Source organism: Gracilinanus agilis, chromosome 6 (assembly GCF_016433145.1).
Source record: "Gracilinanus agilis isolate LMUSP501 chromosome 6, AgileGrace, whole genome shotgun sequence".
NCBI lineage: Eukaryota > Metazoa > Chordata > Mammalia > Didelphimorphia > Didelphidae > Gracilinanus > Gracilinanus agilis.
This window is the reverse complement of record NC_058135.1, coordinates 219,670,630-219,698,534: the sequence shown is the minus strand read 5'-3', so window position 1 is coordinate 219,698,534 and position 27,905 is coordinate 219,670,630. Positions and strand designations below refer to the sequence as shown.

Sequence of the window (27,905 nt, the reverse complement as noted above, 5' to 3'; positions counted from 1 at the left end):
GTGACCACCAGTCTATTTAGACTTACCATTTCTGCCTATCTTCCCCTTTCTAAGTGTCCAATCCACTAGGAATCTTCGTGAAGCTGCTGGACGGCTTCACTTTTAAACTATTAAGTCATGTATCATTTTTTCTACTTTCTTCCATGACATTCTCAAGTTAAAATGACAATTTACCTGAGTCTCCTTATTGATTTTTTTTCTTCCCATTGTGTATCCTCATCTTATTTCTATGAGGTTTCATCATTATACCTCCTAAGAACTTTCCACAGTGAATCCACAATCTATCCTACCATTTATGAATTGCCTGAGAAATATTGTTTTTTCCTTTGCCCTTCTTTTCTTCCTTGTTTGTGTCATATTTGTATACATATCATATTAGGTTGTATGGTTGTTGAGTAAGGATTGTGCCATTTTTCATTTTTATATATACCCAGTATAATTCCTTGCAAATAGGTCATTCATGTTTGTTATATTACTTGTTATGAATTAGTCTCACCTCTGAGACCAATGACATATCCTTTTGAGGCAGCTAACTAGAGATAGTGGTGATTTATTGATCATTGGTGTTTTACACAGCAAAACCAACTGACTTACATGAGGTGAAAACCTATGAACTTTGATCTTTTTAGCACTACCTAAATGCCCAAACCTCATCCATGAACTGCTAGAATATAAACTAACAAAGTTATACAGAGAGGTTAAATTCAAATCCAAAACATCATGGGATCATAGATTTAGATCTTGCATATAATTGAGTCCAATACCATATCCTCATTTCACAGATGAGGAAACTGAATTACAAAGTTTAACGAATTGCTAAGGTCATATCCACGTCTTCTTGACTCCAAGGCCAGTGCCCAGGCTATACTGTCTACTAAGAGTTTTGCTCTTCTTTAGTAATCCTGATTTGGATGAAAGGAAAGATTATATGCTTATCAAATATTCAGATGACACAAAGCTGGAAGGAATAGATATTACACTGTTATGACTGAGTTAAAATCCAAAAAAATTATGGTAAACTGAAAAATTATGCTGGATCTAGTAAAATGAGATTTAAAAGTGAAATCTGCACAACATTTTAAAGAAAATCAATGCCACAGTTAGAAGGTGGGAGAAGAATGGTTAGGTAACAGTTTTTATGAAAAAGATCTAGGGGATTTCAAGACTTGATATTCCTTGTGAATCATCAATTGGATGTGGTAGTCCAAAAAAGCTAATGTGATCACTAGACTTCATTCATGGAGACTGTGCATTGTGTCCTTTACAAGGAAAGTGATAGTCTCTCTTTCCTTTGTCATAATTAGACCACATCATGTGCAATTCTCTGCCACATTTTTGGAAGGAGATTGAGGAGCTTGAGAGCAGATAGAGAAAATGGTGAAGAGTCTTGATATCATGCTAGAAGAGTATTAGCTGGGTGAAATAGTGATACTTAGCTTGGTGGAGAAGTGTCTTAGGGCACATGTGCTTCAGTATCTTAAGTGCTTTCACTTTTAATGGAAGATGAATTAGACTTGTTCTGCTTAATGTCAGAGGATAGAAATAGAATTACTAAGTAAATTTTGCCACAAGATAGTTCCAGGCTTCTTATAAGCAATATTTTTTAACAAATAGAGAATTAATCTTCTTCAGTTCAACACTTTCCTTACCCTGAGTATTTTTGGTGTTGATCCTTTTTCTTCTCTTCCTCCTTTTAAAAATATTTCTTCTTCTCCTCATTATCTACTTTAATCCCAGTCATTTCTTCCCTCCCCTCCCCTTCCCTCCCCTCCCCTCCAAGGCAGAAGAGTGGTAAGGGTAGGCATTGGGGGTCAAGTGACTTGCCTAAGGTCACATAGCTGGGAAGTGTCTGAGGTCTTATTTGAACCTGGGACCTCTTCTCTCTAGGCGGCTCTCAATCCACTGAGCTACCCAGCTGCCCCCTAGTCATTTCTTTTTCTGACTCACCTTCTTTGAATTCTTTGCCAAAAGCTGCACCTCTCTTTTCTTCATCCCACTCCATTATGACTAAGACAGTTTTCGCTTGTTACCCAGTATTTTGTCAGCAGGCTAGTAGTTTCATTGTTTTTTAAATTTTACTATGTTTGGGAATGGGACTGCATGAGGGGATTGGTTGCTATGCCAGCAAAAAGGCTATTGTTCTCTGATAGCTTTTAGCTGAAAACCTTGGGCTTGAAGCCAGTTTTCATTAGTTAGATAGCAGCAGATTAGGAATTGGAAAGGTTGTGTTTGAGGTCATGAGAGAGGTTTCTGGGTGGGTGGGATGGCTATATGGTGGAAATGGAAATGCCTTAGGTGATATAGGAAGCTTGGGTCTGGTCTAGGACTGGCCAAATAGGGATAAATGAGTTTGCCTTTACTTACTTGTCAGGACAACTTTTTTTCTCAGGGCAAGAGTTCATTGACAGAGTGGATTAGCTTACTCTGGCCATGATCTTTGGAAGTCCTGTGGTCTGAGGGTTATAGCTGCTTGGCAACTGGCACAAATGTAGCTGGGGTAGACAGCTAAATGTCAGGCTTGAATTAGGTTTCATATGAAATTATTGTATTATACCTTTTTAAAAGAATTTAACAATAAAACCTCTTTAAGCATAATAATCAAGGGTTAACTGAAGCTCAGTGAAAGAAACTATGTAGTGAGATTCTTTAGAGATTAGTAGAATCCCTAGTTGCGAATTCCCTCCCTCCCAAAATCACCTTGTATCTATTTTATTTCTATTTATACACCATCATCTCCCTGATAGACTGTAAGCTTCTTCAGGGTGTTGTTATTAAAAATGATTAAGGTAGATATTAAAAGGGAGAATAGTATTTTAATTAAAGCCATGCTGATAGAGATAAAAATCATTAGAACACGAGCCTGTAAGTATTCAAACTGCCGCCTCAGCCATTTTACCTTTCCTATCTTCGCTCGCCCAGGTAGCTAAAGAGAGCGCCCATCCTGACTCCAGGAGTCTTATCCCCTCTCTTACATCATCACGCTTCCTGTCTGCCTCCATTTTTACAAGAGGAATCATGGGAAATGTAGTTCCAAGGTCCCCCACAGGTCCACAGAAGTTTGTCAAACACTATATTGATACATATTTTGAGGTTCAATCCTTCCAAATAGAACCCCAGGAGATTTTAACTAACACAAGAGCATTGGACTTTTGTCTTTGTGTCCCTAATGCTCAGCACAGTGCCTGGTAATAATAATAGGTGCCTAATAAATGCTTAATGATTGATTGATTGGTCAATGTTTATAGATCCCGGGAAAGTCAACTTAGCTAATTCGGGCTAAGAATGAATGCTCTGTACCCTTCCTCTGTGATCCTCACATCACAGAGTGAAGTAAGATTGCACCAAATACTGATAATATAAAATTTTGGGGGAAAAGAATGAGCCCTTATATTTACCTTTAGATTTAAGTTAAAAGCAAAATCTACTTTGTAGTGTTTCATTGCTCAATTCAAGGTTTGAGTAGCCTTTTTTTTGGGGGGGGGACTTTTGTAAAAGAGACTCCATAACTAGATAAATGATCCTTTGATTGTAATGTACTTAGGGATGGTTTTAGTTACTTTTGGAATGGGGAGAGGGACTTCAAGTGTTGTGCTTGAGGATTTTATAGAAAGTATTAATTGTGGTTTCTTTTATTTTCCTTTAGTTGTTGAAGACTCTATTTGGGACTAATCTGGCATCACAGTATGATGGCTTATCTTCCAAACCCAGCAAATCTCAAGGAAAAGCCCAGCGTTTGGGTTCTTCTAGCTTGCGTCCTGGCCTGTATCATTATTGCTTCATGGCACCATATACGCACTTTACACAGGCTTTGGCTGATGCTAGTTTGAGGAATATGGTCCAGGCAGAACAAGAACATGATACTTCTGGGTAACAACAATTTTTTTCACAGTAAACTATAAGAATAATACAATAATAACTTAGATTTCTGTAGTGCTTTGCTTTTCACAAAGCTAATCCTCTTAAGGTAAGTAGAACAAATATCTTTATTTCCATTTTCCCAGTGCAGGAAACTGAGCCTCAAAAGGTATGAGGAACTTCTCAAGGTCACATAGCTAGTAAGTTTTAGAGTTGAGTCTTAAATGCTAAATTTCTGATTCCAAGTACATTTTGGAGTTACTATCATAGTTGAAGAATCTGATTTTATTAGTCTAGGTACTTCTTCATTGATAGAAATTGCAAATCCTATACCTTGGTTTTGTGTTCTTCTTCAGTTGCCTTTGGTCAACAGTTTCATCAGATTTTGGCTAACTTTCTTTGATAAAAGGCTTCTTCAAATTTTCACCAATCTTCAGATAATTTTTGGCATGGGTCTTTTTTTTTTTTTAAAGTTTCTATTCTCTATATCATTGTCATTTCCTAATTATTATCTTCTCTCCAAAATAGAACCTTCACCCCTACCAAGTAAGTGTAGTCAAAAACAAACAAACCCATACATTGACCATGTCTGAAAATATGTGCTTTATCCTATATCTGGTGTTTACAAGCAACCTTTGAAATCATGACTGGGCACTATATTCTTCAGAGTTCTAAAGTCTTTACAAAATTTTCTTTATGTTATTGTGGTCATTTCCATTATTGTGCTCAACATACCTGCTTCTTTTTAACTATAACAGTTCATACAAGTCTTCTTAAATTTCTTAGAATTCTTCATGTTCATTGTTTCTTACAAGGTGCAGTAATATGCTATTATTTTCATAAACTACAGTTTGTGGACAACTTCTTTCTTTCTTTGCTTCTATAAAAATGCTACTATAAAATTATTTGTTAATATTGACCTTTACCTTTATCTACCATGTTCTTGGGCTACATGCTAATTAGTGGTATCTAAGGATCAAAGGATATGTATAATTTAATGATTTCTGGGGTGTAATTGTAAATTGTTTTCAAGACTGATCAGCCCAATTCAGTATATTTGTCTTTACATCATTTCCTCCATCCCTCAACCTCTCCAAACATCTTGTATTTTTGTCTTTCCTTATCTAATAGATGTTTGAAAGCCTATCCAGATTGCTAGAACCAATCAGAGTTTGGGCTTTATTAGCAAAGGCTAAAAAATCATCCCAATTCCACAGAGAATTTTTAGAGTTTGGTTGTAATAGTGCTATTGTCATGTTCTTTTCTAAACAGGAAGAATATGGAAGAGCAATTATTAATAAGTACTTATTGTATGCCTAGCACTTTGATAACAACCAGCAGCAAAATAAAGATACTATGTCATATTGAAATTACATGAAGTTTTCAGTTTGCAGTGGCATACATATTCCTTTGTTTTTATGTGATGTTCTGAGATATTTTACTGGTTGCACATTTCTGTTAAATAAACCAGGAGAGAAGTACAACATTCCATGTAAAATAAATTGAAGTAGTATATAGAGGCATTTGAAGGACCATTGTGTCTTTTAAAGATATGGTATTGCCTTTCCAAGTTTCATTTGTCTTTTATTCATGATGTCTCTTTATATACTTAGTATTTTAACACATTGCCTTTTACAGTGGAAGAGTGTTAAAAAAAAATCCACCATCATCTTAAAATTTTAACAGCAGCTAACATTTATATAAACTTTTGGTTCATGGCCTTTGATTCATGTTGGCAACTTTTGATTGTGATACTGCCTCTACCAGTACAGACTGGCCACTGGACTGAAACCAATACTCTTAGAGAGTTGCTTGCAACCTTTTTTTTTTTTTTTTTTTTTTTTAAACCCTTGTACTTCGGTGTATTGTCTCATAGGTGGAAGATTGGTAAGGGTGGGCAATGGGGGTCAAGTGACTTGCCCAGGGTCACACAGCTGGGAAGTGGCTGAGGCCGGGTTTGAATGCTTGCAATCTTAATTGTGTGAGGTATGAAATGAACTGCGTGGGGGCACACCATTAAAGGTATTCTCTCCCCCACTCCCCATTTTGTCAGAAAGGCCATTTTGCTATTTATAGTGCTTTATAATTTACAAAGAGTATTACTCAACATGATCTTCTGAAGAGGTAATGTGGAAAATAATATCTCTGTTTCAAAAAGAGGAGGAAAGAAACTCTCCTGACATGTTAACTTGTGATGGTCAAATGACAAGTGTCAGTACCAACATCTTTCTTGTGACACTTCAGTGATTTCACTATCACACTGCCCTATCTTTTCTTTTTATTTATTGGGAGCTTATATAAAATATTAATGATAATTTATTATGGTATTTATTAATCAATTAAATCATTAAAATAAGAAGGTTAACATTCATGTCATTTGAATTTTAATATTACTCATATTATATTTTTATTTACCAACTATGCCTTAGAATTCAATATAGATTTGAAAAGTACATCAAATTGTGTCAGTAATTAAACACTATTAAGCCCCCTTTCCAGGCCAGACTCTGACAACTACACACACACACACACACACACACACACACACACACACAAATAAAAATAAAAATTAATTATTATAATAAAAGTCTTTTAGTTTAGATGGCAACATGGTATAGAAGATAGCCTACTTTTAAGGCAAGAAGACCTGACTTTTAAGTCTTACCTCTAATAGAAACTTTTATTCTTTGATTTTTAGGAAATTACTTAAAGGGGGCAGCTAGATGGCACAGAGGATATGGCATCAAGCTTCATGTCAGGAAGTCCTCAGTTCAGTTTTGGCTTCAGATTCTGGGCATATATCCTGTTTGCCTTAATTTCTCATCTGTAAAATGAGTAAAATGAGTGAAAGATGGAAATGGCAAACCATTGCAATATCTTTGCCAAGAAAACAATACATAACATCATAAAGAATCCAAGATGACTGAAACAGCTTGACAAAATTACTTAAACTTTTCTAAAAATTGAAGTTACAGAGTAGATGCTGATTTATGTTGAGGAGGGGAGGATTTCCTTCATTGGCAATGACCTATACCATTGAAACCACAAGTCTAGTTTTAAAAATTAAAATTATGTCACTATGTTGTTGAATACAAAATTAGTATATTTAGAAGGAGGCAGTGTACAGTAGTGGAAAGCAAATATAGAATCAGAGGACTTGAATATGAGTACTGGTTCAGTTGCTTTTAAAAGGCATCACTTTAGTTTCATCATCTCTATAGTGGTGATTTAATCCTAGGATTTCTTAGAGGACTTTTGTGAGCAAATTGTTTATAAGTCTTAATGTTCTCTATATTAACTATTAATATATTACTTGATAAGTTTAGGAATAACTTTTTAAATGGATGTTTCTTTGTTTAAATTTATTTATTTTTAATAGATGGTTCGATGTGCTCCAAAAAGTATCTACACAATTGAAAACCAATCTTACAAGTGTGACAAAACACCGTGCAGATAAGGTAAATACATAATATTGTTTTTAAAAGGTACATGAGTGAATAGTGGAGCTTCTTAACATTAAGGGTGCTCATTGGATCAGCAAGCCCAGGCCTTGGGGAACTCCTTACTCTCCTTGCCTTAACTACTGTTCAACTTCCAGTAAGGAGCTGGATGCTCACTCTAGTCTGGATACTGAAACATTTTGGCCCCCATTCCTCTTCTGTTTGAGATAACCCAGAACCCCACTATTCTCTAGGTAGGTTGATAGAGCAAATAGATAGAGTTCTGGACTTGGAATCAGTAAGACTTGAGTTCAAATCTGGCTTTAGAACATTAGTAGGTATGTAACCTTTATTTTAGTTTGTTCTTCTGTAAAAATGAAGATAATAATTGTATCTCTTTCCCAGAGGTGTTGTGATGACCAGATAAGATGGTACTTTGCAATCCTTAAAGCAGGATATAAATACAAGCTATTATTGTGATTGTTATTGTTGTTATGATTATTACTCTAATCTTTGGGCCCATCAACCACTTTTCAACAGTCTTTAGTCAGGAACCATTTGAACCATTTGTATTTTTTTGTTTTGTTTTGTTTCTTAAAACTCTTATCTTATATCTTGGAATCAATACTAAGTATTGGTTTCAAGGCAGAAGAGTGGTAAGAGGCAGGCAATTGATACTAAATGTCACAGAGCTAGGAAGTGTCTAAGGGCAGATTTGAATCCAGGATTTCTCATCTCTAGGTCTCCTTCTTATTCTACTGAGCCTCCTCATTGCCCCCAGGAGCCATTTGTAATGGACTCCAGTGTCCATAGGGTTAACAAGGTTATCTATCTTAATGGTCAGCTTTTTCTGATGTATGTTCCATATTATCTTCCATTCTGTCTTCTCTGCAGCTGAAACTAACCAGTTATTAAGTGAGCTCCCTAAGGGCAAGGATTTTTATTTTCTGTTTGTATCTCCAGCATTTGGGAACATAAGACATGCTTGAGTAATGCTTTTCCTTCATGTATGAATTCTTTCATTCATCTACCCATTCATTTGAAGTTCTTGATGCTTTTTTCTTACATTATATTCAAAAGAAAAAAAAATTTTTTTCTTTTTAAAATAAAACCCTTATTTTCTGTCTTGGAGTCAGTACTGTGTATTGGCTCCAAGGCAGAAGAGTGGTATGGGCGAGGCAATGGGGGTTAAGTGACTTGCCCAGGGTCACACAGTTGGGAAGTGTCTGAGGTCAAATTTGAACCTAGTTCTAGGCCTGGCTCTCAATCCACTGAGCTATCCAGCTGCCCCCTAAGAAAAGTGTTTTTGAACTGAGAAAAACTTGGGTATAGTTGTCATTGCTTTGATTTGAAGGGTTCAATATAAATTATTTTTATTTTCTGTTTTTAAAACTAGAATGCCATTCACAACCACATTCGTTTATTTGAGCCTCTTGTCATCAAGGCTTTAAAACAGTACACCACAACAACATCTGTGCAGTTGCAGAGGCAGGTTCTAGACTTGCTGGCACAACTGGTTCAATTACGGGTTAACTACTGCCTTCTGGATTCTGATCAGGTTAGTCATCTTATATTCTAAGGTTCTTCACCTTGTACTTGTTTATAATTCAATAAAGATTCTTTTTATGAGACACTAAAACTATCTTAGGAAGAAACATAATTTATATGTTCACCAGTAAGTTTTAGATTATTTTTATTCACCTACTTGCTTCTTGTACTTTTTTCTTCTTAAAAGTTTGGACTTATAAATATTGTTAGATGATTTCATTGTAGGCTTCAAATGAATTCTTTTGAATTTTAGGCTACTTTTACAAGATCAGATCCACAATTTTCCCTTGGCTATTTGTTATAATTTTTCAAAACACAAAGGTATTTTCCTAATATATAAAACAAGTATGGTAATTCTTTCATTTAATAAATATTTGTTTAGGACCTACTAAATGCCAAGCATTGTGCTAGAAGACTTCAGGAGATTTAGTTTAGTTAAGACTAGTCCCTTCCTTTGTGGAGCTTTCTTCTTAATAGGAAAGTAACATACTTATATTAGTTATTGCAGAGCCTAATATTACATAAATGTATTGCAGTGTTGAAGATAAATGCTGAGATTACAAAACCTCAGAGGCTAGAAAGATAATACTTCTTTCTGCTATAATATGGAAGTTTAGAAGGGGGAGGCTTTAAGGAGAAAGAAAATGAGTTCAGTCTTAGATATGCTTAGTTTAGGCTATCTCAGGAACATCCAGTTTGAAATGCCTAACAGAACTGTTGATATGGTACTATGGCACAGGAAGAGACTGAGTCTATATGTATATAGATATGGGAGTCATTTGCATAGAGATGATAGTTAAAACCCATGGAAGCTGTTGAGATTACTATGAAAGAGTATTGAAAGAGTCCTTTTCTTTCTCTGTTTTATCTCTCCTTGGTTTGGGTATCAAGATAATATTAATATAATGGAATGAATTTGGTAGGATCTCTTTTTGTTTTTGCAGGGTTTGTTTAATATTAGGCAACATAGTGGAAGGACTGGAATCAGGAAGACCTAAATTAAATACTGGGACTGGAATCAGGAAGACCTAAATTAAAAAAAAGTATGGCTTCAAATACTAGCAGTGTGACCATAGGCAAACCATCACTTAAATTCTGTCTGCTTCAGTTTCCTTAGCCTTAAAATGGGAATAGCAATAGCAACTACTTTCTAGAGTTCTTGTGAGGATCAAATGAATTATACAGCTTTAAGCACAGTTCTTGGCACATTGTAGACACAATAAATAACTATTTTCTAATTGAAATGAGTCTTATAATTTTAAATAAATTTAAAAAGTCTTGTTTTTTTCTTTTCCCTTGGCAGTTTATTTATAACTTATTTGATTTATTTTTCTAATATTTGGTTATTTAAACTCCTAATTTTTGTTCTATTGATCTGGATGTTTTATATTTTTCCAAATACTCATGAATTTTAAGCTGTTTTATTAGCATGTAAATTGGGCAAAATAGTTTCCAATAATGTCTTTTATTTCTTCTTCATTGCTTGCAAAAGAAATAATGGTGCTGACCTGGGGCAGTTAGGTTAAATTTGCTTCAAGGTAGATTGAGCTGGAACCCATTCATGGGCCTTTTGGGAAGAAGGTTTTGCCCAGGAAGTCTGCCAGCTAGCTACTTTTAATCTCTGATAATGACTTTTATTTTCTAGAATTGCTTTAAACTTCCTTTGGAACTCATTCTCCTTGAGAGTATTAGAATATATTACAGAACTGTTAGAACTCTTGTGTTTTGTTTTTTCCATTGGATAAGATACGGTATAGGGAACAAGATAGCTGCCTACACCATACTCACAGTCTAGATCGATTCTCTCAGAGTTTGCCATTCTTTTAGCATAGCTTTTAAGAAGCTATTTCTATTTGTGGTATAAGTCAACATTTTTACCTATTAACCTTTAACCTCACATTGGTTTTTAACTTACTTAATTCATATATTTTCTGAAACAGAATCAACTACAAGGATCAATTTTAAGTCTGAAGTGTTGTATATATATAGTAGTTATACATTCAAAAAATTATTTTGCTAAATGAAAATTACATAGCTGTAGAAATAAGTCTAGATGATTCATTTTGTGATTACATGTTAGAATATCTTAATATTATTGCTTGATATGTTTAACTTTTTATCTTTGTGCCCATAGGTGTTTATTGGATTTGTGTTAAAGCAGTTTGAATACATTGAAGTGGGCCAGTTTAGGTAATACCAGTATTTTGAGATATCATATTTAATTTCTAACTACTGATGTTGTAAACACTATGCAAATATCTTTTCTTTCTATTAACTATTTTGGGATGGCAATTTCTTTTAAAAAGCACTTGGTAATTTACTATTGTTGTGTAATTAGAAATTTTGTTGTGCTTTTATTTTCAAAAAAACTCATCTTTGGCTTATTTTGAAGCCTTTTTGAAACTGTAATTCTATCTATTGTCAATTTTTTTAAAGTACATAATTAGACTGACAGTCCTTAATATTCATTATTTGTGAGTGTCCATTCTTGTAGATTTTTTTCTTCAGAAAAAATATTTTTTCGGTGATGGTTATCTCTATTGAAAGGGAAACATTTCATTTTACTTATATTAGTCATGATTGTTAATCTAAGAATAAGGATAAGGGATTAGGACTGATTTTGTTGAAAGAGAGAGCTCTCTTAAGGAAGCTTTCCATGCCAAAGTAGGTTGGTACCTTCTTTTTGCAACCTAAAGTCTTAGATTGTCAATCAGAACACCATAACTTTCCCAGAGGACACGTAGCTACTCTGGGTAACACAACTTTGACCCAGCTATTCCTGATATTTGAGGATGACTATTTCTTCTGCCTCATTGACTCTCAATACTTATTACTTTTATTATTCTTTTAAAGTATTTTTGGCAGAGAGATTATATTCTTCAAGTTAATTACAACATAAAGGTATTAGAGTTTTAGTAGTATTTGTATTACTAATCAAGTTTATATAAATTACTAAATATGAAGGAAACTTTTTTCCTTCATACTTAATTCCAAAAATAAGTGAACATGACACAAAACTAAGAAAAAATTATATTTTTCTCCAAAAATGTTATTTTGTGTTTTCCTTTTGGTCAATTTGTCTTACTTTGAAACATTTTTCTTTGGTTTCTAGGGAGTCAGAGGCAATTATTCCAAATATCTTCTTCTTCTTAGTATTATTGTCTTATGAGCGCTATCACTCAAAGCAAATCATTGGAATTCCTAAAATAATTCAACTCTGTGATGGCATCATGGCAAGTGGAAGGAAAGCTGTCACACACGGTAACTGGAAAACCACTTTAATGATATAGACTGTCCCAGTTATGATATACTTTTTCAGCATTACTCTTTTCATATACTAACCAGCAGAAGTTTATTAATCATCACCTTTATGCTCGGCCTTGTGGATGGTCCATGGAGAAACGTTCCTAAAAAATAATTGAAATTATGTTGTCTTTCCTCATGGATTCTCATCTTGTCTGAGATTCCTCTTTGGGAATCCAATTCAAAAGCATTTATGTAATCAATGCCGACATGTATAAATGTACTGTTAAGTACTGGGGATCTAAACATGAAAAACAGCCCAATCCCCCTACCCTCAAGGAGCTTTACAGGTTAATAGGGAGGCGGGTTGTGTACTTAATATAATAAACATTAGAATGATATATACGCACGCACACACGTGTGTGTGTGCACGTGCGTGTGTGTAGGAACTACCTTTAGCTGACACAAGTGTATTGTAGTTATGTGATCCAAATTGTCTATTTTGAACTTTCTAGGTTTCGTGTATCACTAAGTCAATTTAATGGATCTTGTTTCAAACAAAACTTGTATTAGAAAATAATGTTATATTTTATGTCATTGACATTTAACATAATATATAACATAATAAAATATTTGACATCTTTTTGGTGAAAGGCACTTAGATAAGTAGAGTTTATTTCATTTTGCTGTGGTTATTTTTATTATGGTGTATGTAACAAAACCTTGAAAAATCCAATATCTAATATAATAGAATATTTAAATAATTATAGTTATGAAGTACCATAATAGCATAATCTGTGTTTGTTCTGTTGAATTTGAACTTATGCAGCATCTAGTCTTTCTACCTAAAACTCTAAATAGGTAATGCAGAAGTCAACAGCCTACTTTTTTGTTGTTGTTATTAAAGAAGTTTTTTACAGAAGATTTTGGGTTTAAATTCATTATATTCTTTTCTACCCCCCAATAATGTACAATTTTTTTTGTCCTTTTGAGACTGTCTACAAAAGCCTTTATCAAACCAGTAAATATTTGGTTCAGAAAAACTTTAGCTTTCCATAATGGCATGATACTAGGGGCAAAAATAGCCAATTTGGAAACTCTGATTTGCCTTTCTAGAATCAAAATTAGAAAGTAGAGTCAAATTTAATTAATTTTTTTGTTTTTTGGAAAATTCTCTTATAGCTAACTTTTAAAAAAGTACTTGTCTGCACTCATAATCTATTATATCTTTATTTTCCCAGCCATACCAGCTCTGCAGCCCATAGTTCATGATCTCTTTGTGTTAAGGGGAACAAACAAAGCAGATGCTGGAAAAGAGCTTGAGACACAAAAAGAGGTGGCTGTGTCCATGTTACTAAGACTTATTCAGTACCATCAGGTGAGAGGGTTTTTCCACAAAGGGCTATTCAATTGATTTTTTTTTTAATTACCTTTTTGGTCATTTAGTTGTCAGTGATTAGTTATTTTGAACCTATTGCACTTTACATAGTACACAGGAGTTATATGTGATACTTGTCAGTTTAACAAACTGCCATCGGATACATGCTAGGAACTCTGAATTAGTAATACAAAGATGAATGAAAATTGATTCCTGTCGTCATTCTTACCAACCTATTATATATTATATACATATATATATTTATTTATTTATTTATTCATTCATTTATTCATTTATTTTTTTTTTTAATTTGGACTTTGCCAAGACAGCAATTTGTTTTGTTTATCTAAGCATATTTGTTAAAAGGATTTTGTGGTGGTGTTTTTTTTTTTTAATGACTATAGGAAATAAAACAGATTTTTGTTTGTTAAAAAAAATTAAATTAAAAAAGAGATAAAAAACAAATTACTTCAGAAAGAATTACTTATTTGATAAGTACTAGCAGAACAATTAGAATGGTGGTGAAGTCCAAAGAATAAATAGCTTTTCTGGGCCCGATCTCACTCTAGAAATTTTGGGAAGCTTCCCCTGGGGACACAGTATAGCAAATGTATGATAAGTTGACCTCATTGTCCCAAGACCTAGATTCAAGTCCGTCCTTTCTTTCTTCCTTCCTTTCTTTCTCTCTTTCTTTTTCTGTCTGTCTGTCTCTTTCTCCCCCTCTCCTTCTGCCTCCTTCCCCCTCCCTCTCTCCTTTATCTTCTTCCTTGGAAGAAGAAGTGGTAAGGACTAGGCAATGGGAGTTAAGTGACTTGCTCAAGGTCACACAGCTGGGACGGGTCTGAGGTCATATTTGAACCCAGGACCTCCCGTCTCTAGGCCTGGCTTTCAATCTACTGAGCCATCCAGCTCCCCTCTATCAAGTCTTCTTTCTGATAAAGACTTGACTGTTACTCTCAGTCTGGGAATTGAAGAGTAAATAAATACTAACTGGCATTCATTATACCAAGAATCAAAAGTTCTATCAAAAAATAAATTAGTTTACTTTTTATCCTTATAGGCATTGATGTGATTTTTTTTTTATTTGGGAAGTAACTTGATCAGAGTTCTTTTTGTATAAATAAGTTGAAACAGATAAAGTGGTGTGTAGGAGATTTACAGTGTAAAACTCAGATGGGTAGAATGGTGTCACGGCATGTAGTTCAGGGCAAACAACTCAGGTTCTGTAAGGCAAGGCCCCTGAGTTTCAGTCTTTCCCCTGATGCTTACTGCTTGTGCCACCTTGTATAAGTGACTTGAGCTTCCTAGGCCTTGGTCTTTAGGGGGCCATACTTAATGGCCCCTAAAGTTTCTTTCAACTTTAAAACTATGACCCTATGTCCTATAGAAGAGTACAGATATGAAGGAGAATGTGTTAGGCAGTTTGCTGTATAGCAAGTGAGGGGGACTTCAAGGCGCAGTGTTTGCAAGTTTAATTGGTGGTACTATTGGTCCTGGGAAAATTCAGCATGAAATTTGAATAATTTTTAAATGGTTATGATTGGTTATGATTTACTTGTTATGATTATTTATGCACTTTAGTTTTGAATACCTTCAGACCATTGTGATATTTTTACAAAACAGTTAAAAAAAAGGTTTAGGCCTGATGTCCATGCTAGGGTGAATCACAACTGGTTGACATTGGCATTGAATCACACCTTCTTCATAGCTATTATGTATTGTAAAAGGAGTGGTTATCTTAGATAGCTGTGGCATATGGTTACAAACCTGAAACACTCCAGAAACATTTGCAGTTGTAATTTCTTCAGTATATTGGATACATGATTTGATTAGTGTGGATATATTCTTTTGTCATATATATTACTTCCTTGCCTTTTTTTATTAGTCAATTTGTTTTTCTAGAAATATTTAGTTGAAAGTTGCCCCCATGTATTAGCAACCTTTCTCTAGTTTTAAAAAATATTTCATAGATATTAGTTAAGCACTCACATTGTCTACTTGTTATTATTTACCCACATACTTTTCCTTTCAAAAATGTCCTTGATGATATGTTAAGCCAATTTTTGAGTGTGTCATTGTTGATAATATGCTGCTACAATCAGCTTGATCCCCTGGGATTCTGTCCATTGCTCTTTGAACAATGTACATGTTTTGATAGTTTTCATATCCTGATGTTTCTTCATTGTTGTTAATAATGTACAAAAATCTAATAATAAATCATGTGTAGTAATAAAATAAAAATATTTGTACTGTTTACATTTATTTTTATTTGTACAAAAACACTTTTTAAGGTATTAGAGATGTTCATCCTAGTCCTACAACAGTGTCACAAGGAAAACGAAGACAAATGGAAAAGATTATCTCGACAAATAGCTGACATCATTCTCCCAATGTTAGCAAAACAACAGGTTTGTGTTCAAAATATTTTAATTGTTAGGAATTAATGATGCAATGTATTCATTTTATAATTATATATTTATTTTAACATTCATTTAAAAAAATGCTCAGTTCCTAATTCTCTCCCTGTAGCCCGTCCTCCAACTTTTGAGAAGGCAAGCTATAAGGTATTAATTACACATGTGAAGTCTATTCTTAATACTTGTAAGGAGGTTATATCTTATATATATCTTAATGCAGGAGCCACAAATACATATACATTCACTCTATAAATATAAGGTGAATAAATACAAATATATAGGAAATAGTTAAATGCAAAATGGTTTGGATGTGTGGTGTGGAGATTAAAATTAATATACCAAAATACTAAATATTATATTTATAAATATTTTATTAATAATAAACTAACAAAAGAGAACGAATTAAAAGGTACTAACCAGCTCGCTCCCAGGAACCAAAGAGCAAGAGGGCGGAGTTACAGCCAACTATAAAACAATAACAGGACCATGCAAACATGGAGGGGCAAGAGAGATTAAAGAGAATTTTGGGAAAACTAAGGACTTATGGGTGATGAAGTCCAAGGTTCAAAATCTCCATTTATAAAGTGGACACTGATAGTTTAGGGCAGTGATGGGCAAACTTTTTAAAGAAGGGGCCAAAGGAAAGGAAATGCTCATCTGTCAGTCTGTTTCTAAGGTGACTCTTTCAAAATTTCATTGTATTGTATCCTACTCATAGTATTCATCAGATTAGGAATAATGTCACATGGCCGGATAGAATATTTCAGGGGGCCACAGTTTACCCGTCACTAGTTTAGGGAATTAGGAAAGGCTTCATGCAGCTATGGAAGGACAATTTTTAAGAGAGTTAAGAAAAATTCATTCCCTACATATGGAATGTCTAGTGTACAGGTACAGATGGAAAATGAAGTATGGTATATGAGGGATATAAATATATCTAGGCTGATCAATGTGTTATTTCCATTAGAATTTTGGTTCCCCCCCTTGCCTTGTCTCCCCCATCCTCCCACCCAGCCATCAGGGAGATACTAGTTTAAAAGGAAAATGTACTGTTTAATATTGTTTAGCTTTGAAGAAGAGATGACATTTGAATTAAAATTGCTAGGAAAAATTCAAACAGGTAAAGGAGAAGAGTGTCCAGGTCATTTGAGGCAGAAGACCCCAATATGGCCTCTCCCCCTAATAAAACAAAGGGTAATATCATTTTAGTCTCAGCACAACTATATAGCTGCCCTTTAATCATCCCTGCTCAGATTTTGATCTTGTTCATAGTAAAAGGTAATATATTACCAGTGATAGGCAAACTACGCCCCATGGGCCAGATGGGGCCCCTCTGGCCCCATGGCATTATTCCTAATCTGACGAATAACTGAGTAGGATACAATACAATGAAACTTGGAAAGAGTTGCCTTAGAAACAGACTGACAGATGAGCATTTCCTTTCCTTTGGCCCCTCTTTAAAAAGTTTGGCCATCACTGCATTAAGCTATTATTAAATAGTGAGAGAGATTAGCCTAGAGTTCATTTTTCCTTCAACTAAGGCTTATATATAATGCAGCCAATCAGGTAAAATTTTATATTGTATATGATAGCCATTTAATCAGCTAATTATTATTTGAGACAACAGTAGAAATGCATTCTTCTACTGTGAATCAATAGAGAATTTTGACCTCTAGATGAACATAAAAGCTTACAGATTTACAGTGGTATTTTCTCAGTCCACTTTACTCTTTGGAGTGACCCAAGATTATACTTTTGTAATGTTATTGTCTTGAGACCACTTAGATGAAGGGAAAAAACCCCTGGTTTGTATTGAATAATTGAGACTTAGCAGTTTATAAATTGTTCAGTTGTTCATTTGAACTACGTTTCTGGTAGGTGATCAATAGCTATTTTCCAAAATTTTATTTCCTTTGTTGTGTAACAATGGTAGGAAGAAGATTAAATAAAAGTATTGAATTTGTGGTAGGTTGTCAGATTCCAAATTAGAAAATAGATTCCTTGCATAAGTTTAATGTCTGAAATACTTAGTTCAGTGTTGTTAATATATCCTTACAGATCACTAATTTGAAGATATCACTTAAACTTTTTATATGATATCTTGCTACCTCACTCAACTTACTTATAGTGTTATATATTCTACATGCATTGTTGTTATCATCTTGATTTAACTCTAGTCTGCATTTTCACTCTAAATATACCTCATATAAAACTTGACTACAGTTTTTGATCAGGTTATTTTTCTGCGTAGATTTGTTTATCTGAATTTCACACAAGTTTAATTTCAGAAATATAGTTAATAATTCAGGCATGACTTATATTGAACAGGATTCAGTAATAAGAAAACTGAAAACTTGAAGATTGGAAATGATGAATTATTCTTGCTTTTTTTTGTGTGTGTCTTTTTTTGGTAGACTGATTTTTGTAGATTTGCCTATCAGCATGTATAAAATTGTATAATAATTGATTTTTACAGATGCATATTGATTCTCATGAAGCTCTTGGAGTATTGAACACTTTATTTGAAATACTGGCTCCTTCATCCCTCCGTCCTGTAGACATGCTTTTACGAAGTATGTTTGTTACACCCAATACAATGGTTAGTATACAAGATCTTTCATTATTGGTATGCTGAAATGCTTCCATAACAGGAGACCTGAAGTCAACTCTCATTTCCAGAATTTACTAGTTTTGTGACCTTGGGCAGGACACTTCCCTATACTAAGCCTCCATCTTCATATGTAAAGAAGATATTACCTATTTCACCAGTACATTGTGCTGAAAATGCCATAAAAATAAGAGTTTATTGTTAGTTCATCTTAAGTTATTATTTTTATGAAAATGTAAAGTAGTTATTTGTAAAAAGTATAAAAGCAAGCAATTTTTCTTCAAAAGGTTGAATGGGAAGAATTACCTAAAAATTAACTTAAGAAACTTTGTAGGAATCACATATATATATATATATATATATATATAATCTTTTTCTTGCTCTTCACAATATTATATTGTAATATTTCTATTTTTTCCTCTTTAGGCTTCAGTGGGTACTGTTCAGTTGTGGATATCAGGCATCCTAGCTATTCTAAGAGTGCTTATATCTCAGTCAACTGAAGACATTGTTCTTTCTCGGATTCAGGAACTTTCTTTCTCTCCTTATTTAATTTCATGCCAAGTAATTAAAAAATTAAGAGATGGGGGCAGTAGCTTACCAACACCAGAAGATCAGAGTGAAGTGAAACAAGCTAAGTGTTTGCCAGAAGAAACATTTTCAAGGTAAATGTTCATACTATTTGAGTCTCTATACTTTTCCTTGTATATAATTTCAAATAGGAATAGTTTTTGATTTGTCAGGATAACTCTAACTCCTGGCCTTTGGGTATTGCTCCAGTTCATCAGGGAAGGTCAGTACGTGTTAAGTTCTTTTATTTACCTTATACTAAAATAGAAGGGTTAGAAGGTGAGATTCTTAAGGAACTTTAGAGCAGTGGTTCCCAAACTTTTTTGGCCTACCACCCCCTTTGCAGAAAAAATATTACTTAGCACCTCCTGTTACATACTATCACCACCCCCAAAAGCACCTGTGGCCATCACTGCCCTCCTGGATCGCTGCAGCGCACCAGGGGGCGATGGCGCCCACTTTGGGTATCACTGCTTTAGAGGAAAGAACAAGAATTAAATATGTCACCATAAGACAACATACTTATTAGACAACTGTGGGGTTCAAAACTTTATGCTCAGTGCTATAGAAGCGGCCAAAATTTGATCACATTCAGACCTTGCTCTCCAGAACTTTCAGGGTTTGTCAGGTTATAGGGATCGTGACTTGGCTGAATTGGACCTATTATAGTAGAAGAACCAGTTGGTTAAAATAATCCTCAGTATGCATTAGTTCAAAAGGATTTTAGGTATTGATTTAGTTATGATCAGCAGTCTTATGCAGATGCTTTCTTCACTTCCTGTCTGCACAAATCATGTTCTTTAATAAACAAACAGAAGTACCTTGTAGGGTGCCCTCTGCTAAACAATTCTCAGTTGCTAATTCCCTGCGAAAATGAGCAGTCATGGAGATGGAATGGTGAGGAAGGAGCAAATATAGCTAAGTTGTGGATGGAATCTTTCGTTGGTAAAGCACCTTTCAAATCTCCTTGTTCTTCCTAAACTTGCAGAATCACCTAAACTTGCAGAATCAATACTCCAAATAGAGATTGAGGGGATTGTTGGACCCATTCTCTTCCTGATATCCCTGTTGTTAGTGGCACTGTCATTCTCCCAGTGACTCTCACTTGAAATTTCAATGTCACCTACATTGATTCTTCTCTCTACTCCCACAGCCCACCAGCCCTGAACATGTCAGTTTTCCTTTGTAAGTGCTTCCCTATATCCATTCCCACTCCCTTCACCTTAGGTCAGACTCTCCTCAGTTGCTCAGATTCTTTTATTAACCTTCTCAGTACAAAATCTCATTTTGGTGGGGGTAGGGGTGGGAGGTGGAAGCGTTTTCCACATGATTGTAATGCATCCCTGCCTGATACCCAAGCCCTCTTCTTTCAAGATTTCTGTTACAGCTGGTGGGCATTCTTTTGGAAGACATTGTTACAAAGCAGCTGAAAGTGGAGATGAATGAGCAGCAGCACACGTTCTATTGTCAGGAACTGGGCACACTGCTCATGTGCCTGATACACATCTTCAAGTCAGGTATGGTGCCAGGATAGCCCTTCTGGGGCGCTGGGTGCTCATCTCCTCACTGTTTCTGATCATAGACTTTCTGGAGGCGAGGCTGCACTGCATGTCTTTTTCTTATTAGTGCCTATCACTAACCATGCATGCTAAAGCAACAGTAATGATAGCAGCTGACATTTATATAGCTGGGTTATATAATTTACCAGGCCCTGGGCTAAGTGCCTAGCAAACATTATCTTATATGAATTCAAATCTTGCCTCAGACCCTTACTTGCTATGTGACCCTGGGGAAATGGAGGCAAACAGAGGTAAAGTAACTTTATCAGGGTCACACAGTGAGTAAGAGTCTGAGACCAGATTTGAATTCAGGTCTTCCAGCCTGTGGGCCCAGTGTTCTGTCCCCTGTACCTAATATAGCTACAGTCCTAAATATAAAGCCTTAAAATAAACCAGGGCCTAAGAGTTTTTTGAACATATCAAAAGATATTATAGGGGACAGCTAAATGACTTGCTAGATTGAGACAGAAGGCAGGCCTAAAGACAGAAGGACCTGGCTTCAAATGTGGCCTCAGACACTTCCTACTGTGTGACCCTGGGCAAGTCACTAGACCCCCATTGCCTAGCCCTTACCACTCTTCTGCCTTGGAACCAATACATAGAATTGACTGTAAAGTGGAAGGTAAGGGGTGAAAAAAAAGTTATGTATAAAATAGGAAGAAAATCTTAAACCCTAATTTATTTTATGTTTGTCTTATTTTAATAGATTCTTGAATGTCTGTTCTGCAAGACACTAGATGGCAGAATTACTAAAGACTTTAAATAAAGTTGTTGTAAATGTTCTTAGTATTTATTGTTTAGTATTAATGTGGTCCATTTAGAATGCAAATTTTTAAAAAAATTACCTAAAACCTAGGAAAATAAAGGATTGCCATCCTATAGGAAATGAGAACAACTAATATTTGACTCTCTTAGGCATCCCCAAAATCTTGGATAGTACTGATATTGTATCTTGTCCACTTTCCTGGATGATGAGTGTGCAAATCCTTTGTCAGATATTAATAGAGTTATTGCTACTCTCACACTCAGTAATCTAGCCAAATTACTTTCTCCTTTTCTCCCTCATGGCCCTCCATCTCTATGTATTTGGACCTGCATCCCTTTACTCTTATTGAGGGCAGAGACTGATTTTGGTTTTTGTCTTTGTATGCCTAGTATCCAGCACAGTGCCTCACACATAGTAAGTAAGTATGGAATAAATGGCTTGCCAAATGAACAAGTTAAGGTGTTGCGGAGGACGATGGAAATATGGAAGCATTGGGTATTGATAGCTTTTTCATAACTAACTGGAATTTAGGGTCTGGCTACTTAGGGAAGAGACCTAAGGTATTGGAGGAAAAGGGCTTTTAAATGCACTCTAGATTTTATAGTTGCTCAATGGAGTTAAGGAGGAATCATTTTATTGAGTTAGATGAAGAGTCTTTCCATCCTAATCTTACCCTTGCTTCTGTTGTATGGTATGTGAATTACAGTAGCCTCAGGCCATAGCAGGGAGGAATGAAAACAATTTTAGACTGTGCTTGTATTTTTCACAAAAAAGGAAAAACAAAATCATTTAGTTCCTAAAGGGTTGTTTGTTTGTTTTTTTTTACCTAAAAATAGAAAAAGCTGGGATGAATATTTGTTGAACTGTTGAACAGGCATCTTGCTCTGGTGTCATTGCTTTTCTGTTTTCTTAGGATAGTGTTTTGGTTTTATACCAAAGAGCATTAAAGTGTATAGAAATTTTTTTGTTCTAAATATTCTGGTAGCATGTGTGCCCATGTCGTGATGTTGGATGTTATGTTTTTGTTTTGTCTTCTCTAGGGGATTTTCATGTTTAGTTATGTGCCTATGGGAAAATTTTTCTTCTTCTGTTTTTAGCAAGAATAGGATCCACCCACTATGAATGGAAGTTTGGGCATAGTGACCGTGAATGACACATGTGTTCTTTGATCAAGTTGACTGGATTGCCTTATTTTGAGGAAGAGGGTGGCAGTTTGAGATTGTCTTACAATGTCATGCTGTTCTCAGCATCCTCGGGTGGGGACCTACTTCCCTGATTTCATAGCCAAAAACTGATGACTGTCATCCCAAAGCACTTTGGGAATTTTAAATGCAGAATTAGTCCAGGATGTGTTTGTGGGGGTTGGTGGCAGGGATGGATTAGGGAGATATAAGTTCTTAGCTACAAAGAGGCTTTTTGTTTTTGTTTGTGTGCATTTTGTTTTAAGTAATTTGCTAATAATAATAATTGGTAATTATATAGTACTTTAAAGTTTGCAAAATGTTTTATATATTTGTTTCTGTTGGCCTTACAATCATGTTGTAAAGTAAGTACCATAGGTCTTATCACCATTTTACAGATGAGTTTTCTGAAGCTCAGAGAGTTTGTGATTGACCCATGGTCACAAAGCTACTAAATGTGTCTGAGATGGGATTTCAATCTTTCTAACTCTAGGGTCACATCTGTCTTCCACACAGCTCTCATATGGGAAATTCTTCATCAGTATAATTGTTCTTTCTGCTGATCATACACTAGTCATCCCTGTCCCTCCCCCCACATCCTCTTAGTTGTCATCTCTGAACTATAGCCTCACAGTATCTCTTGCCTGTACTTCACACCTCTTCAGATTTACTTGAAGAGGTAAGAGCTTACAGACTGATGGGCATCTTCATTGCATCATGCCTGTTCAAGAAAGATTCTGATGAGTGGAAGTTGAAATGAATGTTTATTAAAGACTGAAATCTTTTTGTTGAAGTCCCATGTCTTAAATAACTTGGATATTTAAATAAAAGAAAAGGCTCTGTCTTTTTATTACCTTGTCTTCAGGTGTTTAATGTTGAATTGTAATGAGTATCAGAGATATCTTCCTGTCAACTATTGAATCTTTAATTTGTTTCTAGGAATGTTCAGGAGAATCACTGCAGCTGCCACTAGACTCTTTACAGGGGATGGCTCTGATGGCAGCTTTTATACCCTGGAAAGCCTGAGTGAGCTGGTGCGATCTATGATTCCTACCCATCCTTCCTTAGTGCTCCTGTGGTGTCAGATCCTTCTGCTTGTCAACTATACCAACTACAACTGGTGGTCCGAAGTGCATCAGACGCCCAAGTAAGAGTTTAAAGCTCATCACTCAGCATTTGATCTTTAGAGTGATGGTTATTCAAGGTAGAGATGCTTCTAAGGCAGTGATGGGCAAACTTTTTAAAGAGGGGCCAAAGGAAAGGAAATGCTCATCTGCCAGTCTGTTTCTAAGGCAACTCTTTCGAAGTTTCATTGTATTGTATCCTACTCATTGTATTCGTCAGATTAGGAATAATGTGGCAGGGCCTGTATAGAAGATTTCAGGGGGCTGCATCTGGCCTGGGGGCTATAGTTTGCCCATCACTGTCTAGGGGGATGCATTTTTCAGAATCTTTATGGGACCTTTGTTGAATTCTATGCTTCATGAATCTTTTACCATCTAGTAACTGGATCATGGATGTGCTATGACAAAAAACACTCAAAATAGCAGCTGCTTTTTAAAGTCTTTCATTTATTTTATTGTATTTTTTGACATTGTTCCATTAGATGGGTTATTTTTGTTATGGGGCTGCTATAATATCCCTCCTACTATGTCCTAGTTCTTAAATTGATTCCCTAGGTAGGATATTTTGCAATAAGATATTTCACAATATTTTGCAATTTGCTACCAGTTAAATGTTTAAATATGGGACTTGTTATGTTTAATAAAATAATTAAAAATATTTTCAAATGGTTTAGGAAAACCTCTTCTCAACATTGAAGGGCATAGTGTATTGCTTGGGCTAGTAGAAGGAATCAAATCATGGTAGCATGATAAACAATACATAATAGCACTTTGCTGTTTAAATTTACAAAGTACTTCATGTATAGAAGTCCAGCAGCTCAAATGTGAAAAGTTGTCCTACTTGTGGTGGGGTCCAGTTTCATATTAACAACCTTTCCTTCCTTGATTTCTCACCTTGCCCATGATCTGACATTCACACATATAACTTTCTATCATTTCAAAGCTTTTGGAGAAATACAAAGTAACCAAGTGATAACTCCAATAACAACAACAACTAAAATTTATATAGTGTTTACTGAGTATCAGGCACTTTATGATTATTATTTAATTTGATCCTTAACAACAGTCCTTAGAGGTAGGTGCTGTTGTCACCCTCAATTTACAGATGATAAAAAAGCAAAGGGATTTGCCCAAGATCACACAGCTGATAACTGTTTGAAAGAGATTTGAACTCAGATCTTCCTGACTTCAGGCCCAGCGCTTCCTGCATTGTGATACCCCAGAAAGTTAAAAAGTGTGAATAGCTTTATGAAGGGTATTGTTGCTATTTCCTTAAGAAGATATTAACTACTCTTAAGGAGTTTAGATGCCACTGCTCCTTACTTGATAAAGGGACTAAAAAGCAGTGCCACTTATTTGGCCACTGTTAGGCTTATCTCATTCTTCCTTTCTTATCTAATGATTTTTTTTTTAAACCCTTACCTTCTGCTTAGAATGAATACTGTGTATTGGTTCTAAGGCAGAAGAGCGGTAAGGGCTAGGCAATGGGGGTCAAGTGACTTGCCCAGGGTCACACAGCTGGGAAGTGTCTGAGGCCAGATTTGAACCTAGGACTCCCATCTCTGGTCCTGGCTCTCAATCCACTGAGCTACCCAGCTCCCCCTTATTTAGTGATTTCTTGCTCCACCTAGAACAACTCTAGGTTTCAAAGGGCTAGCAATGATGACAAGTTTTTCTCACTGAGAAATGTTCCCGAGTGAGAGTGTGTTTGGTATGCTCATGAACTGAGTCAGTTCAATGAAAATTGGAGGGCTTTTCCTTATAGCGGGCAGGAATTATGAATTTTGAAAGGGTTAAAGCTCTTCATATTTTTATGTATTAGCTTGAGCAACTCATTTGCTTTCCCTAAGCTTTCTAGTTTTTTTCCCCATAAAGTTAAGATAAGTTGAGCAGAAGATCTCTCTAAAATCCCTTTATATTCTGTAATGCTTTGATTCTTTTCACAGAATCAAATAAATCAAGCTTATTTCCTTAGATGTTCAAGTCACCATATTTCTATTGTAATATTCTCAGTAAATACAAATTTAAATTCTCTTCCCTTTTCCTATTTTCCCCTCCTTTTTATCATGTCATGGGCATTACTCTCTATCCCATTATCTATTGACTTAAGTACTTACATGCTTTTTGCTATCCATGACAGACTTTGTGGTTCAGTTCATGATTCTTTATTCTTCTTTCTTCCCTTTTTACTTTTAAATGCGTCTATAACCTCATTTCTTTGTCTTTTCTAGCATTCTTATCATAATAGTAAAAAATTCTTTTGGATTTAATGGAAAGATCACTGGATTTTGTGTGATCAGATGAATGTTCAAGTCCTACTTTTACCATGGACTGGATATTACTAAGCTCACTTAGCTTCTCTAAGGCTCAGTTTCTTTTTCTTTTTTTCTTTTTTCTTTTTTTTTAACCCTTGTACTTCGGTGTATTGTCTCATAGGTGGAAGATTGGTAAGGGTGGGCAATGGGGGTCAAGTGACTTGCCCAGGGTCATACAGCTGGGAAGTGGCTGAGGCTGGGTTTGAACCTAGGACCTCCTGTCTCTAGGCCTGACTCTCACTCCACTGAGCTACCCAGCTGCCCCTAAGGCTCAGTTTCTTCATCTGTAAAATGGAAATAATTCCTTCTTTGCCTGTGTGACAGGGCAGAGTTGTAAATATGCGAAAAGACAGTTTAAACTGAAGCAATAAAAAGTGCTATGCAAATGTTTTGTTATTGTGTAAGATAAGATAAGGTGAGGTAGACTGGAAAATCCTCTTATGAACTGTGGAGATTGAGAGTCAGAAAAGGATAGAATCTTAGACCTGAACCTTTCTTTCAAGATACTGCTTTTATAGGTGAATTACCTGAGCTCAGAGCATTTAAGTGACCTACACAGTCTGTTAAACCAACAGTAAAGTGGAGACAAGACCATGCTTTCCAGACCCTCAATTCCTTGATCTTGTAGTCCCCCAAGTAATTACCTCATTTGACCTATCTTGAGATGATGGGGTGGGAGAAGGACAGTATGTTCCAGACATTAGGTTGGTTAGGAGGATATATGTTAAAGGGGAGGTAAGACTGAAAAGAGAGGTCGGGACTTTGTTGTCAGTGGCTTTGAATGCAAGGCTGAGTAGTGAAGAATTTAGTGGAAATCACTTAGCATTTTTCAACAATAAGGTAACATAGTCAAAGTTATATGTTCAGAAAGATTAATTAGATTTTAGAATGATTATCATGAGGCAGTGGTAGTGTAGTATCACTCCTTACCACCTCTGTGACCCCTGGGTAAATCCCTATCTCTGTTTCAGTTTCTTCATCTCCAAAATATAGGCATTTGATCAGATGTTTGCTGACCTTTCCAGGGCTAAATATAATCATCTGATTCTAGCTTCTTGAGAAAAGTAACTGACTTTTCCCTTTGTGTCCCCAGTGCCTTGGCACATTTCAGATGTTTATTTATTATTTATTTGTTTATAAGCCCTTACTTCTGTCTTAGAATCAGTACAGTATATTTATTCCTAGGCAGTGGGGGTTCAATAACTTGCCCAGGAGTCACACAGCTAAGAAGTGTCTGACAACAGATTTGAACCCAAGACTTTTGGTCTTTGGGTCTGGCTGTCAATCCACTGAGCCACCTAGTTGCCCCCTAGATGTTTGTTGTTTGACAGATCCTGTGTTAAATCTGTCCTTCTTTTTCCTCTCTTACCCCCCTTTCTTTCATGTTTCCCTCTTGAGTGAAATGTATTTCTGTATATAACTTTGTGAGAGAGAGACAGAGACAGAGAGACAGGGGAGAAGGGGATGGGGACAAAAGGAGAGGGGGAAAGGAGGACAAAGAGGTGTATTCTTCTTTTGACCAGTTTCAGAATACAGTGAGGTTCAGTGTCAGCCTGCTCCTTTCTACCCTCTCTTCCTTGTTTGTATAGATGTCTACTTGTACTCTAATTATATGAGATAACTTTCCCTAACCTTCCTTTTCTTCTGCCCACAGAGTAAGTCTTTCCCTCTCTTTCCATTCCTTTCCTAAGATCATCAAGATATAATAGAACCTCTCCCAGACTTTGTCTAATTAGACTCCTTCTGTGACTCCTAATGGTGATAGAATTCCAAGGGGACATAGGTATCATTTCCCTATATTTGAATGTAAACCAGTTTATCCTTGTTTAGTTCTTTATCAATCAATGACCATTTATTAAACACCTATTATGTGCCAGACACTGTCCTAAGTGATGGGGATA

The 27,905-nt window shown here is 35.5% G+C and overlaps 1 protein-coding gene across 1 annotated transcript in view; it reads left to right on the top strand.

Annotated features, from left to right (window-relative positions):
* The window catches only part of HTT (huntingtin), a 196,843-nt gene that overhangs the window by 90,066 nt on the left and 78,872 nt on the right, over positions 1 to 27,905 (top strand). The window contains exons 33-43 of the mRNA XM_044681771.1: positions 3,644 to 3,867; positions 7,235 to 7,313; positions 8,692 to 8,853; positions 10,978 to 11,033; positions 11,956 to 12,104; positions 13,328 to 13,464; positions 15,756 to 15,872; positions 18,358 to 18,480; positions 18,916 to 19,154; positions 20,434 to 20,576; positions 23,505 to 23,712. Coding sequence (XP_044537706.1) covers positions 3,644 to 3,867; positions 7,235 to 7,313; positions 8,692 to 8,853; positions 10,978 to 11,033; positions 11,956 to 12,104; positions 13,328 to 13,464; positions 15,756 to 15,872; positions 18,358 to 18,480; positions 18,916 to 19,154; positions 20,434 to 20,576; positions 23,505 to 23,712 — 1,637 coding nt within the window. The remainder of the gene's footprint in view (positions 1 to 3,643; positions 3,868 to 7,234; positions 7,314 to 8,691; positions 8,854 to 10,977; positions 11,034 to 11,955; positions 12,105 to 13,327; positions 13,465 to 15,755; positions 15,873 to 18,357; positions 18,481 to 18,915; positions 19,155 to 20,433; positions 20,577 to 23,504; positions 23,713 to 27,905) is intronic.